This window comes from Emydura macquarii, unplaced genomic scaffold (assembly GCF_026122565.2).
Source record: "Emydura macquarii macquarii isolate MOO-44397 ecotype Brisbane River unplaced genomic scaffold, CSIRO-AGI_Emac_v2 contig_2205, whole genome shotgun sequence".
Taxonomy (NCBI): Eukaryota; Metazoa; Chordata; order Testudines; family Chelidae; genus Emydura; species Emydura macquarii.
In genome coordinates this window covers 26,359,394-26,374,622 of record NW_027132342.1, presented here as the reverse complement: position 1 = coordinate 26,374,622, position 15,229 = coordinate 26,359,394, and the positions used below count along the sequence as shown (strand labels likewise).

Here is a 15,229-nt window from a genome sequence, read left to right as displayed (position 1 = left end):
TTTTTGAGCTTTTATCTATTGCCATCTGCATCCTCAGGCAGCTATCACTGAATCAGTTTGCATCCAGTCCACATTCAGAAGGATATTTTTCCATACACAAAAGGTTTAGAAACTTACTTGTTTTTTTTGGAGGGAGGAGGTAGCGTTAAATTAAAACAAATTCTTGGGCACAGTTATGGGGCAGCTATAAATAGAGCCCTGACTAGCATAGCTCCTTGGATCATGAGTATGTTATACCAATTCATGAAGGAGAAAAAGAATTGTTACCTTTCCCTTAACACATTTCAGTCAAATTCAAGTACATTTTAAAGTTAGGACTAGGGTAGTGAGGTGCCTGGTTGAAAAGGGAACATGGCAGCATCCCATCAGCTATGTTGACTAGATACTAAAAGTCCAGTTACTTGCAGCAATTGGCATCTGTCTCTGGGGGGTGGGAAGAGCAGCAGGTGCTACTCCAGCTGCTTGGAGGAGCTGCTCTCTGCTTAGCACCTCAGTGGAACAGTGGCTGGCTTCTGGACCAGACTGCAAGAGGTAAGTACCAACGCTCCCACCGCCACCCGGGGGAAGGAGGAGGTGGATCCTGTCTCCCCAATTGCCCTGGCCCCTTGCTCTGGGGACCCACCCCCACCATGCCCCAATTGCCCTGGCCCTAGCCCCTTGCTCTAAGGACCGACCCCCATCGTGCCCCAACTCGTTGCTCCAGGGACCAACCCCTGCCATGCCCCAATTGCCCCAGCCCTTCTCTCCAGGGACCAACCCCTCCCTAACCCAGCCCCTTGCTGCAAGGACTGACCCCTACCGTGCCCCAACTGCTCCAACCTGTTGCTCCGGGGACCAACCCCTTCTGTGCCTCTTACTCTGGGGACCAACCCTTGCCATGCCCCAAATTCCCCAGCTCTGGCCCCTTGCTTCAGGGACCGACCCCCACCGTGCCCTGACTGAGCAGGCAGGCAGGCTCTGCATCAGCTTCTCCCAGCTTGGCTCTGCACTGCAGTCAGCATGTGAGTGCTGGGGGAAGAGGGAGTGAGTGGGGTGGGGAAGGAGTAAACAGAGGACAGAGCCTCAGGGGAAAAAGTGGGGCCTCAGGGGGAGAGGTAGGGTGGGACAGGGGTGTTCAGTTTTCAGAAACTAGTTAGGACTGAAAAGAAGCAACTAAAGAAAAAATACTTAAGTCTCCATGAACATGGAGAATCAAAATAAGAGCCCAGTTGATACGCTAAAAGTTCTTACACTATAATCTGTTTCTAGATTTAGGAACATATTTTCCATGATTTGTCATAATGGAACTTGGGCAATAATAGATTTTAAGATCAGAAGGGACCATTGTGATTGTCTAGTCTGACCTCCTGAATAACACAAACCATAGGATTTCCATGTATTAATTCCTGTTTTAAGTCAACAGTAGCTGTGCTTGAATGAGCATGTAATCTTTTAGAAAAACATTCAATCTTGATTTAAAAATTTCCAGTGATGGAGAATCAACCACAACCCTTCGTAAGTTGTTCCAATGATTAACTATCCCCACTTAAAAGCTTGCGACTTATTACTCTTTCACTTCTCAAATCATATAAGCTAGCTGAGTACATACTGCCCACTAAGTTTGTGAAATCTCAATTCTACTGAAACTCAAAGATTGCTTTATACCACACAAAACAGTAAGACAATTTTATAGAGACTGATGACTGAATGCAGGATGTAAGTCAATTGTCATTACACATGTTTTCCTTGTAGTTGCTCAGCACGTCTCACTGAACCTTCCATTTTTAATTAGAACAATTATTTGTATATAAAATTTTGAGAGGGGAAGGGAGAATGAAAAGGAAGGGGATGTATTTTAATAGAGTTTTTTTTTTCATTAAATGTGACTGACCTCTACGTTTTCTAAAATTTTCCACATTTTTGATGGACCTTATAATATTATTTCAACAGTGGCCATTCAACTGTGTACATAATAAATTCCCATTAACAATTCACAGACATCTAGTAAACTTCTGTGCAGTACAGAAATTAAGCAAACATTTAGCTCATGCTATTATTTAACTCCCCACCCATGCCTTGAAAAATGACAGGATGCATCTTACCTTGCTGTAGGCTACCATGCAGGTGATTAACAAATGCAGTTAATATCGTTGCCACATTCATCACTTGTGAACACTGTGCAAGACCAAGTGTAAAAAGTTCATTCCAGCAGGCTTTTACTAATGATATGCTGTTCTCTTGCCTATTTAAAGGAACAAAAAATTTCAGTTAATTAAATTGTTTAGTTGCAATTATAGAGTGCTTCACATCTGCAGAGCACCGTACAAATAGTAACAATTAGCCATTGCTACCACTCCCAACAAATCAAGACCCAGGTCAAAAATATTTTTATTTGCATGTTACAATTAAAATTCTCAGTTTGATGTTAAAAGTGGCATTTGTGTAGAAGTTGGTTTGATTTTAAAGAACTAAAAATTAATAGACCGCAGCACAGAATGGACCACCTGAATACACTGAGAGAACCTGCTTAATTGAATTAAAGTACCCTCCAATTGCACACCCCTAGTTGTCATCTACCTTTCCATGTCAGAACCCATAGGGGATATCAAACAACTACACCCATAGTCCTGAAAACCCCTCTTGTAGCCTTCAAATAACCCCCAACCTCTCCAAGCTCAGAAGCAGCAGTGAAGCTCCCCACAGACCTGGATACACCAACTTAAAGTGGCACCAGACCCTGCCAAAATAGATGCAAAACCTGCAGACATATCTCCATTGCTACAATGAGCAACACCCCCATAGCACACCTTTCAAGATCCCTCGGTCATATACATGCCTTTCACAACATGTGATGCACGAAATGCCCCAATAACAATTATGTGGGTGAAACCAGGTGCTCTTGAATGAACTCACACAGGAAAACGATAAAAGACAAAAACAAAGTATCACCTGCAGGTAAACACTTTTCATAAAACGATCACTCTATCTGACCAATCAGTCCTCATTCTCAAAAGAAACCTGCACAACACTTTCAAAAGATGAGCCTGGGAGCTTAAATTCGCTAGACACTAAAATCATGGATTGAATAAAGACACTGGATTTATGGCTTATTACAACTAGCTATAAACCACTAATAGCTCCTCCCAACTGTCTCCCCCTCTTTTCTCCCTCCTCCCCACATAACTGGAGGGCTGTTAATTGGCCACTTCACCTTGACATATGTGTTAACTACCTCTGCTAAACAATCTGTTCCACCTTGTATTTAGCTATGACACACTGAGCATGTATCCCAGACTTGAAGAAGAGCTCTGTGTAAGCTCGAAACTTTACTCTCTCACTACAGAAGTTGGTCCAATAAAATATATTACCTCACCCACCTTGTCTCTCTACACATCTCTAGCACAAGCAAGCTGATAGACATGATTAGTTGCATTTTCAATGCATGCTCTATCACTTTAATTTGCTCAGGGTTTACACTAGTTTTTAAATAATATTTACATGCAGTGTCAGAAGTTTATATGGCACCAGTGTTGAAGATGCTGAATGCAAGTTGAAGGTCTTTTTTTTTTTTTTTAAATCTGAAAGCTGGCATGTTGTTGGATTTTTTTTTTTTTTTTTTAATAAATTGAGCTGAAAGTCAACACTGAACATTGAGTCACTGGCCTTCTCATTGGCATCCTCCACACCCTTCTCAAGTTCAGTTCCAGTTTTGAAATTTGGATTTTGGGGTACTATATATATAGAAATTAATTTTGGGGTGTTAAACTCTAAAATAGATGTCTAAAGTAATGGCCAATATTTTCAAATTTGGATGCCTAAAATGAGACAAATCCATATTCAGTAACCTCTGAAATATCCTGATTTTCAATAGTGTTGAGCACCTAAACTTACTGTCAACAAGAACTCAGCACCTGTGTAAAGGAGTTTACTTTATTGAGATGTCTTACTTCAGGCACCTCTATTTGAAAATTTTGGCTAATAAATACAAATTATGGGAGGTAAAAAATCTATCTAAGGAGAGAAGTGTTCTAAAGCTAAGACTTCATTTGAGAAGATACAACAGACAACTGAATCTTTGTACGAAGGTTAATGGAATTCTCCAAGAAGCAGCATTTATTATTGATTGTAATGCTATTTATAAACTGAATGAGTGATTAATGTAGAAAGCTTTCTAGAACAGTCCAATGCTGTATTAAGCCTTACCAGGCTAGATTCTTTGGTTTGACCCAGTTCCCTTTGTGCTGCAGGCTGTCTCTCTCCAGTGGGCATAGAGCTGAAGCAGTCCATTCCTACAACTGTTGCACTCCCCTGCAGCCCTGGCACAGGATGTGTGGTGGGGCATTACTGTAACATGATGCACTCTGCCATTTCTCAGTTGGTGTACATTAGGGATTATAGCCACGTAGCATAGGTTACAAGCAGCTTTTAGGCTGTCCTAGTGAGGCAGAACAGGTAGACCCAAAGAGCTGGGGGAGCTGTAGCTGGCTACTTGAAAATCCTACCACCAGTGTCTTCGGCACCAAACAGCTCCTGGCACAGGAGTGAACTCAGACTCCTATTATTACATCATTAACCAAATGAATACACAAAACCAACAAACCCAGCTTGCTGGGGGTAAAGAGCCCAAACCAACTTCCTTAAAACTCTTATTACTGGAGGGTCATTATGGAATTTGGGGGGAATCACTGAGCCCTGGGGGGAGATGAAACAGAGAGAAGGAAGAAAAAGCAGTGACCAGGCTTTCTGTTCAAGACTGTGCTGTTCTGAGCAGGAAAATAAGCTAGATACAGTTCTGTATTCCCTGACAAATAACTGTTGGCTGTGGTTTGGGCCATCAGCTCCTCCCAACCAATCATTAGTCAGGAATTTGTACTGTAACAGTTGTTGCTTAAACATACAAAAATAGAAAATAAAATAAGGTGTCAATTAAGACACAATTCCCCCTCCTAAAATAGTTAACAAATACAGTAGAAAACATGCTGAACAAAAATGTGAACAATATGTTAAAAATGTTAAACAAACCTCTGGCAGCCACCATTAAAAAAAATCTATCAAGATTTAAGTTGTCACGGCAAAAATTATATCTTAGTATGTACTTGAGCAGTGCCTATAGCTTTACAGGCCCCCAATCTTGATGATGGTGTTACTGCAAAATAAATATTAATAAATAAGCTCTTCTGTCTTTTCTAAATATATTCCCTTTCCTCAGCAAAGCAGCCAAACTCTTCAAAGAAAGGATTATTCTCCTAATACCTTGATGAATGTGGTAGGATTTTCATAAGCTTTTTGTCACTTCCTTTGCAAAGATTCAATCTTTGAAACAGAAAAGTCTTCTGTGCTTTGGATTTCTCTCAATAGTTTATCTTCATTGTTTTTATTCTAAAACCTTCTGTAAAGGAACATATGCTATTTACTACTTTATTAATTTGTAAAGTGCTTTGGAATCCTACTGGATAAAGTAAGCTATTTAAATAAACTTCAGTGTTGTATTTAAGATATCTTATTCCACTTCTTTATTCTTTGTATTTTTTCATTTTATGGCACTTCATTTTCTGGAGGAATTATTTTTACTCCCCTCCCCTACCTTTCACAGGGGAAGATTTCAGTTACATGAGACAATATTTTTCCTTACGATTATACTCTGTGTATAATCAACTGTACTTCAATTAAGTAAGCAAACAGGCCTGGTTCGAAATCAAGCCTTAGACAAGCAGGCTGGAAAACGGGCAGCTCACCATTTTCATAAACAATGCTCCAATACCATAGATTTGCAAATAATTTTGACTGCAGAGAGGAACAGTCTGTGTTTTCCTCTTTGTGCTCCAACAGATATGTGAATCTACTCACAATACCACTTAAAGCCTTGATCAGCTCTCATCAGCTGTTTCAGTATCTGATTCAGTGACAAAGGGGAAACTGAGACATCACATAAGATAATCACAAAGAATTTATCCAAGGCATTTTAGATGTGAGCAGAGACCAATATGACTTATGTCTGGATGAAGGTTAACTTGCATTTTTCTACATTTTTATCACAGTTGCTACAGTATTTTTAACCATTTGATTTTTTTTAAGGAGTATATTCTGAAATTACTTTTTTCTCATAAAATGACATCTAACTGGAAAGTTACAGAATGCACACAAGATGTTTCCCTTTATCTTGGAATGAAATGCATTTCCTCTTGTGATACAGATCTACATTATACCAGCTAAAAATTTTAAAAGAGTTAATGGATTTTGCTGGACGAAGTGCAAGCTCATAAGAAAATATAAAGAGAATGATAAAAACTGCTTTTAGCTGAGAGAGGCAATTTATTTCTGGTAATTCCCATGATCAGCAATAAACCCCCCCTACCTCTCAATGTTTGGTAAAACTTGCTAATACTTCTCACTATCTTCCAGAATAGGTTAATAATGGTACAATGCCTACCACTAATTGAGATGCAACAGAAGAACAATATCTGATGCCCCAGACACACAGCGTCTCTCTCTACCTTTCTTTGGTGATTCTCGTCAGCATCCCAGCTGCAATTGCAGGCTGAGTGCAATCTCACCACTTACAACTCAAAGTGCCACTGGAAATCATGAGATATTAAAAGATGATTTATTCAAGAAATAATTATATGCATATACAAGTTCAGCTCTCTGGCAACAACCAAACATGGGTTTTCATTTTCTAATGCAATGCAATGATCTTCACTTTACGCTTAATGTTTCTAATGCAAACTACTCAACAGTTCTAACAAATGCATTTAAATTGTTTAGTTGTATTGTCAGGGATTTTTTTAAACAGCAATATAAAAGTGATTTTTCAAATGTGCAAGTTTACAATAATCCAAACCTAATTCAAGAACATAAGAATGGCCATACTGGGTCAGACCAATGGTCTATCTAGCCCAGTATCCCTTCTCCTGACAGTGGCTGGTACCAGATGCTTCAGAATGAACAGAATGGGACAATTTATCCAGTGATCAATCCACTGTCATCCAGTCCCAGCTTCTTGCAGTCAAAGGTTTATGAACACCCAGAGCATGGGGTTGCATCTCTGACTATCTTGGCTAATAGCCACTGATGGACCTATCCTCCATGAACTTATCTAATTCTTTTTTGAACCCAATTATATTTTTGGCCTTTACAACATCCTCAGCAACGAATTCCACAGGCTGACTGTGCATTGTGTGAAGAAGGACTTAATTTTGTTTGTTTTAAACCTGCTGCCTATTAATTTCATTGAGTGAGCCCTGGTTCTTCTGTTATGTGAAGGGTAAATAAAATTTCTTATTCACTTTCTCCACACCATCTATGATTTTATATACCTCTATCATAGCTCCCCTCAGTCATCTCCTTTCTAAGATGAGCAGTCCCAATCTTTTAATCTTTCCTCATATGGAAGCTGTTCCATACTACTAATAATTTTTGTTGCCGTTCTCTGTACTTTTTCCAATTCAGTATATCTTTTTTGAGATAGGAAAACTGGAATTGCATGTAGTATCCCAGGTGTAAGCATACCATAGATTTATACAGTGGCATGATATCTTCTGTCATGTTACCTATCCACTTTCCTAATATTAGTTCCTGTTAGTTTTGTTGACTGCTGTTGAACATTGAGTGGATTTTTCAGAGACCTATCCACGATAATTCCAAGTTCTCTTTTTTGAGTGGTAACAGCTAATTTAGACCCTATCATTTTGTATGTATAGTTGGGATTATGTTTTCCAATGTTCCGTTGACATAATATATTCCAGAACAAATGGTATATTTAGTCCATTGATTATATCCAAACATTTTTTAACACTCACCCTAGTGCTTGGAAAGAAGGAATGGAGCGTGCCCAATGCATGGACAAAAAGAGCAGTCTGGAGGCTGATTCACAGATGTAATGAACATTCAGGTATTCTGGCATAGGAGAAGGCATGGTGAGCTAGTGCAAAGAGGAGTTGTAAAATTAGTTATATTACTTCTTGTTAAAATTTTTAACTAGAAAAAACAGTCTTAGTTTGGTAGAATATCTTGCAAAAAAAAGGAAAGTAATGTATTTTTAAAATAATATGGATGAGATACATACCACCTTGAAATAAACTGCATGACTGCCTTTGTTCAATATTAGCCACAACTGTTAAATCTTGTATATAATTACAGAGCAGTGAAAAAACGGCAAATTTACTTGAATTTCATACTTTATATAAGTGATCATATATCTGGAAAATTTAGGTATGAACATCCCAAGTAAATTACATTGCAATCTTTTGAGATATTTTTGAGAAGACTGATACTTTAGAAGAAACACCATAAGTAGGATTATTTTGATAAAATGGCTCCCATTAATAGCTATAGATATAAAACAATACAAACTGGGAGGTATCATATCCTTTCCATAGTTTGCCCCAGAGGAATAGAATAAATGGCCTGAAAAATTAGTGGAATTTCCAAAATTATTAGTTTTAGGGGGCAAAATAGTTATAAAAATTATTTGATTTGTAGTTTTTAAAATTACTACTTTAAAAATAAATATACTGTTCTAATATGTTAATATGCTATATCTGATATTCAGCATGTATAAATTGCCTGATGTCCTAGCACTGCTCATGTAAAAAAGATGCTCACATTAAACATAAATGACCAAGCCTCCCAAGTGACTCACACATGTAGTTCCCTTGAAGTCAACAGATTTATTGCATAAGGGCAGTAAGATATGACCCAAAATGGATATTTAATTATAATGCAGTAGCTCCAACCCCCGAACCCCCGGAGATTAATATTTGGCTATATATAAAATGAATACAATTAAAAATAGTTTTGACTAAAATAACTTTTAAAATGTAGAAATTGTGTTCTAGTATAAGCATTAGATTTGTATTTCCAAGGGTGACCAAAGAGTGCACTGGTGGGGGAGGACATAAAATCTAATGCAATGCTCTGTGTTTAAATGTTCATATATTCAAAGTCTTTTGATTTGCTCAAGTGGTAGCTATGAGCTGAAGAGGAAAAAGATGAAGGAAATTCTATAGAAATTCTAAAGTGGAAATAAAAATAGGAAGTATTTGGTTCCTCTCCCCAAAAAGGTTGTGGAAAAAAGGCAGAAACCCACAACAGTTAAAGTCAATTAATGTCCTGAAGCAGTGAGATAGGCAAGCAAAGGAGAAGTCCTGTCACAAATGGAGTCCAGAGCCTCAGTTCTAAGTCCTGCATGCTTGGCTCATATGTCAAGAGTTACTTGAGTTACAAGAGTTAATATGTCACTGTAATATTTATGAATCTCTGTTTTTCTGTAACTACATGGTGCTGTAGATCCATTTACAGGGTTTACAAACTGATTTTGAGGAAAATAAGCTAAAGAGATGATTGCAGCAAATAGTGCTGTTTATATAATAAATTGTGCTGCAAAAACACTCAGGAGGGATGTTAATGTTCCCGAACAAGACGTAGCTAACCATTGAACAAAAGCAGAGCATTCCTCAAAACATGAATGTTAGTATTTCAATATACATGGTTATTCCTTAAGAAATTCAAACAAACGAACAAATACATACCAAATTCTTGGACTTTTAAAACTACTACAGAATTAGTTATAATGGTTATAAGTTAAAAATATTAAAAACATAAAATACCCGGAAAGCTACATGTGCATCGCTGAGAAGAGGCCCCTCTATTTCAACGAAATTCATGCTTGTTTCTCCACCAATCAGATGTGCATTGGCTTCAATACTCTCTGCAGAGTTTTGACATGCTGGACTCTCTTCTGGGTTTAACGCTTTCGCAAGAGTATCAAATGCCCTATGAGAAGACATTGGTATCGAATGAGTTCAGTCAAATCACACAGCAAAAGCAAGGAAAACGTAAAATCTTGGCTTAGTGTAGGGTTCAGTCTAGACATTTGTATAAGCTTGTACTTCCAAATGCATTACGTTTTGTTCCCCAGTCTTATAATATGAAAATCACTAAAGCACTGCTCTACCCTCACCCCTTACTTTGTCTGCTACAAGCATTATTTTAAAAACAAATATTGGGGGGTAGAGAAGGAGAAGAGGGAGAAGGTTGTGGACACAAGTTCCCAAGGCAGAAATAAGCTTTGCCTTCTGCTAGAACATCTAAGGAGCAGACCCCAGGGCTCCCTCCTGGCAGCATTGGGGGCAGTGAAAGGACCAGGAATGGCAGCCCAGTGGCTGCCACCATGAGAGCCTATTCAGGGCTCCTTGAAACTAGCACACAGCAAGACAAGAATCAGCTTCCATCTCTTTGCCCAAAATACTTAGCAGGAGAGGGAGCAGCTGCCACAAACAGGAGAGACAAGGCAGAGACAGAGCCCTACCAAAACAGGTGTCTATATGGAGGGTCTAAATAACGCTACTGCTGCCAGAGATGGTGTCAGGGAGAGCCAGCCAAAGCAATCCCCAGGGCTCTCGGATCTGCCTCAACCCTCCTGTCCACTTCAGTTTGGGCTGTGTAGCCCCTTTCAAGCACCCTGGGCAGGTGGCAGAATGGTGAAATGTCTGCACCCATATTCCCTTCTTTAGAAAAGGAAATAAGACTTCAAAACTCATACATTAAATGTTTGTCTCCAAGGAAATCCTTTCCCCTTCTACACCATAACTCCCTCTGCAACAATAAGCCAAGTTTTACAAGCTCTGCTCCCTAAGGCAGTGGTTCTCAAACTTATTTGATCGCACCCCCTTCTTTGTGACTGTAGTAGTTTAGACGCCCCCCCCTACCCACGAGAACATGTACCGCCACCCAGCTCTGAAGGCAGAGCAGAGAGTGGTGGCCAGCCGGGCACCTAGCCCTCAAGGCTGCACTGCTGTCAGCAGCAGCACAATGCCATACCATGCAACCCTTAGTTCTGTGCTGGTGGCGGCGGCACTGCCTTCAGAGCTGGGTGCCCGGCCAGTGGCCGCCACTCTCCTAAAGCTTCTCATGTCCCTCCCCAATACATTCCATGCCTCCCCACCCCCCACAGTGGCGCACCCCTCAGTTTGAGAATTTCCACCTTAAGGGTATATCTATACTGCAGTTAGACTGACACCTGTGAATGGCCTATGCCAGCTGATTCAGGAACCCAAGGCTCAGGCTATGGGGCTGTTTAACTGTGGTATACATGTTAAAAGGTTGGGCTGCAGCCTGAGCTCTGGGACCCTCCCACTTTGCAGGGTCCTAAAGCCCAGGCTTCAGCCTGAGCTCAGAAGTCTACACTGCAACTAAACAGCCACGCAACCTGAGCCCCATGAGCTGGAGTCAGCTAGCATGGGCCTGCCACAGGTGTCTAGCTGCCATGTAGATTTACCCTAAGGCAGTGGTTCTCAACCTTTTTGGCTCGAGGGCCACAGATTTTACTATCCTGAAGGGCCACTAGTCTCCGCCAGCAGTTCCTCTCCCCACCAACCCCAGCCAGATGGAAGAAGTTCAGCGAGGAGGCTCTCCCATCCCCCTGGCTGCTGCAGGGGAACCACATGCATCCTGTAGCCCTGTGCGCTCCACCTGGGTCCCTAGGCAGTGGCTCCCTTCTGCAGCCAGGGGGATGGAAGATCAGTTCTCCCCTCCTTCTGGCTCCAGCAGGGACCTGAGCACATAGGGACCCAGGCAGAGTGATTTGCTGTACTCCCTGCTACAGGGGGAAGGGAGCGCTGATCTCCCATCCTGTTGGCTGTAGCAAACGGCCTGCACCAGTCTTGTAGTCCCACGGCAACACGCTGTGCCTGGGTCCTTAGGCAGCATCTCCCTTCTGCAGCCAGTGGGTGGGGAGCAGTGGGCCACTTTGAAAGCCCCCCCTTCAGGCCACAGGTTGAGAACCGCTGCCTTAAGGGCTCAAGTCCTGTAGCCCTTGTTCATGTAGGAAGTCCCATTATTTTCAACATTTACTAGCATGAGTAAAGACTGCAAGATAAAGTTCTAAAGAAAGGAATGCCTGGAATAATTTTTAGAGTGGACAAAAAAATAAACCTGTAGCTCATTAAATGAGACAAGATGTGTTCAGAGTAGTTGTGCATAGTATGGATTTCCTTTATTCTGAGTAATTCAAGTTCCTTTCTATCTCCTTCATTCACTGATGGGTATATAGATTTAATCAAGCAGTAGGGAAGAATAAAAATGGACAATTAGGTTGTTATCCAGCTAGAGAACAAAAGGAATAGACTAAGTTGCAACAAAAAGAGAATTAGAAACTGGAAATTTAAAGCGTGGCTTAAATTTATTGTAGGAAAGTAAAAGTTTTATTTTGGGTTTGTGAGCACCACAACCAACAGATGATAAGAAAGAACAAATGACTAGAAAATCAGTTTGCCTTCTTGAAAGGCTTCAACTTCACTTTCCTTTGAGTAGTCTCTTAGAAGAAGTTTGGGTAATATTTGAGGAAATTATGTGAGATTTAGGCCTGATCTACTCTACTAAGTATTACCAGTAAAGTTTGCCTTATGATGTTAGCTCATCTTTGGGTGCATTCACACTCTATTCTGAATCCTGTCAGTAAAGCTCAGCTGTCTGTCAATCAAGTTACATCATGCCTCATAAAACAACATAAATCCTGTATTGGCACAGTTCTACTGGTATAAAGCCTGTGTGAATGCTGCATTACCTGTACTGTTACAAAAAGTCCTCCAGAAACAATCCCACAATGACCCTGTTCCTGCAACAGTGACTACTCTGGTCCCGATTCTGAATTCTGATGCCAGAAGGTCAGTGACCAAAGGCCATCCCCCTTTAAAATCTCCAGTGTGTTTTGGAAATGCTTCTCTTCCTACTGGTTCTTTCACACACAGCTGCTTTCACATACAGCTAAGGCATCAAGTAAAGCTGCAGCTAACAGGTGTGGGGGATGGGGAATCAGGCAAGAATGTGCTGCAACCTGTTCTAGGAAAGAAGTCCGGGACTTCCCTCAATGTATAGAGAGAAAAGGCAGTGCAAGCCTAGCTGTGGAACTGCCGCAGGAATAAAGATTATTCAGACATTGCAGAAAGGATGCAAAAGCTGGAATAGGACAGGAAAAAGCAGCAATGCTGGGCGAAGGAGAAGGAACTGCACCAGTCCTACCAAAAGGCAAAGGAGGCCAAGGGAAAATCTGGGGCTGCCCCTTCACACCTTCTGCAACTATGTGGCACTGGATGCCATAACTGGACAGATAACCAACCCTGCAAGTGACTGTAGATACCTCATGAGACACAGAAGAAAGAACCCATCAGTACACAGCAATGAAGAGTTCACAGTCGAGGGGGATATAGAAAACGCAATCCCTGCAGAAAACAGGGAGCTCTTCTACAGCCTGTTAAACTAACCCAGACTTGCCCAGAGGAGGAACCCATTGAGGAAGCAGCAAAGAGCTTAGGGAGGCGTATCGAGCTTTTAAAAAAAATATTTTGTTCATGGGCCTCAGACACCTCCCCCCCCCCTTTTTTTGGAGTTTTTGGTTGATCTTGGAATAAATCTCTTATCATTTGGCACAATCTCAACAAAGTTTTCAAGTAGGATTTAAATTTTGTCTGAACATTTCTCAGGAGGACTTCTTTGTTTCTTCCACCGTGATAGGAAACTTTTCCATCCACCCCACAACAAGCACCTACAGCACCATTGGTGTGACAAGGCCGGCAGCATATGGACCCAGACGGCCTTAAGCAGTTACTTCCTCTGGGCCTTTGGTATCCTCATGAATGATATACATCAACCAGAATCACCACTGCCTGTAATAAGTTTAGCAATATTTACTGCACTACACTACCTACACTTATTACCCAGGACACATGGCAGACCATCCCAAAATCTTCAGAGCTACAAGTTTTGAAAAGTGGCCCCCATATACTCATTATGCTGTTGAACTGTCCTAAAGCAAGTCTGACCCATTGCATACTTTCATGAATATTGTTATGGCAATTTTTTCTCTTATTTCCTACTGACTAACCCTTTAACACAATATCTTAGAGTCTTGTTTATCAGCAGCCTCAACTGAGGTATCACTGAGAGGCCCCCCTCCACACCTGCTGAAAGACAGACCTTGATCAAGAGGAAGAAGAAATGGACAGGGGAGAACATGTTTCGATCTCCCCAGGAGCTCAGAGTCTGTGGCCCATAAGACAAGGAAGTGGGGGGAGTAAAGACTGGAGGAAAGGCACATATATGAGGAGTTGCATAGGGAAGTTCACCAAGACATTATGCAGCTTCTGAGACAGCAAAGGTAGATGCTACAAAGTGTTATGAACAAAGACTTACTCTCCAGCATCCACTGCAACACATAGACAATTCTGTTTCTGCAGCCTGGCCCATACACACCTCACCCACCAAGGCGCCAGCATAATATGTCACAGCAATCCCTTGCACTCAACCCGAGGGGAAAATAAGGAGAATTGGTATGACTGTACATTTACTGCGCTGTGATTCATACAAGAATGGTCAGCACTTTGCACTATCTTTTTAAATGGTGTTAAATGTTCTTAGAACTAATTTTCTTGTTTATTACTGTTCAATAAAGTTTTTTTTCGTGAAAATCAAGATTTATGTTGTCTTTCAGAACAGCTATGTGTCCTCCACCATTGGATTCATAAAGTGCGTTCAGAATTCATTTAAAACTAATATACAAACCAAGTACAATTTAATCATGAAGTGACACAAATTAATACAAACCACCATGCTGAATATGGGGTGCACTTTTAAAATGCGCTCTTAAGAGCTCCCTTAAACATCTAGGATCTTGACAGGCTCTCGTAACTGTCCAGCTGTTCAATACCAGCAGTCTTTCTATTTTCCCTCTCCTCTGCCCTGCTGGTAATGTTTCCTTTTGCTTCACAAATATTATGTAAAACACAACAGGCAGCCTAGTCATGATGCTTCTCCAGCAACTGGTCAAATCTACCAAATGCACACTCAACAATCATCCTGCACCAGCTCAGACAACAGTTAAATCTTTCCTTGCTGCTATCAAGGTTCCTGGTGTATGTCTTCATGAGCCAGGGAAACAAAGGGTATGTCTACACTGTGGAGTGCAGTTGATTTATTTTAAATCAACTTTCACCTGCCGAATTTTAGAAGTCAGAGGAGCCTGATCACACCACGCCCATTGCGTTGGGGGATTGCATCCCCATTAGCTGTGCTTGGGTTGACAATCAAAGCAGTGCACTGTGGGTAACTATCCCACAGTGCAACTAGACACACAGGCTTTTGGGAAGGTTGTCGTCCTCCTATGATGCAACGTACTCCCCCCCTTCTTGTCCCAGTCCAAACAAACAGACTATCACCTTTTCGTGCCATTTTTTCAAACCCTTCACTCTCTGCT

At 41.0% G+C, this 15,229-nt stretch overlaps 1 protein-coding gene across 8 annotated transcripts in view; it reads right to left on the bottom strand.

The window, feature by feature from the left end:
• NR2C1 (nuclear receptor subfamily 2 group C member 1) overlaps window positions 1-15,229 on the bottom strand; it is a 104,580-nt gene that overhangs the window by 14,710 nt on the left and 74,641 nt on the right. For 7 of the 8 annotated variants that reach the window (XM_067559799.1, XM_067559794.1, XM_067559797.1 and 4 more), the window contains 3 exons: window positions 9,588-9,753; window positions 7,779-7,900; window positions 2,082-2,221 (listed from right to left, as the gene is read on the bottom strand). In XM_067559799.1, the coding sequence (XP_067415900.1) occupies window positions 2,082-2,221; window positions 7,779-7,900; window positions 9,588-9,753 (428 nt within the window). The remainder of the gene's footprint in view (window positions 1-2,081; window positions 2,222-7,778; window positions 7,901-9,587; window positions 9,754-15,229) is intronic. The other variant, XM_067559796.1, reaches the window with a different exon arrangement.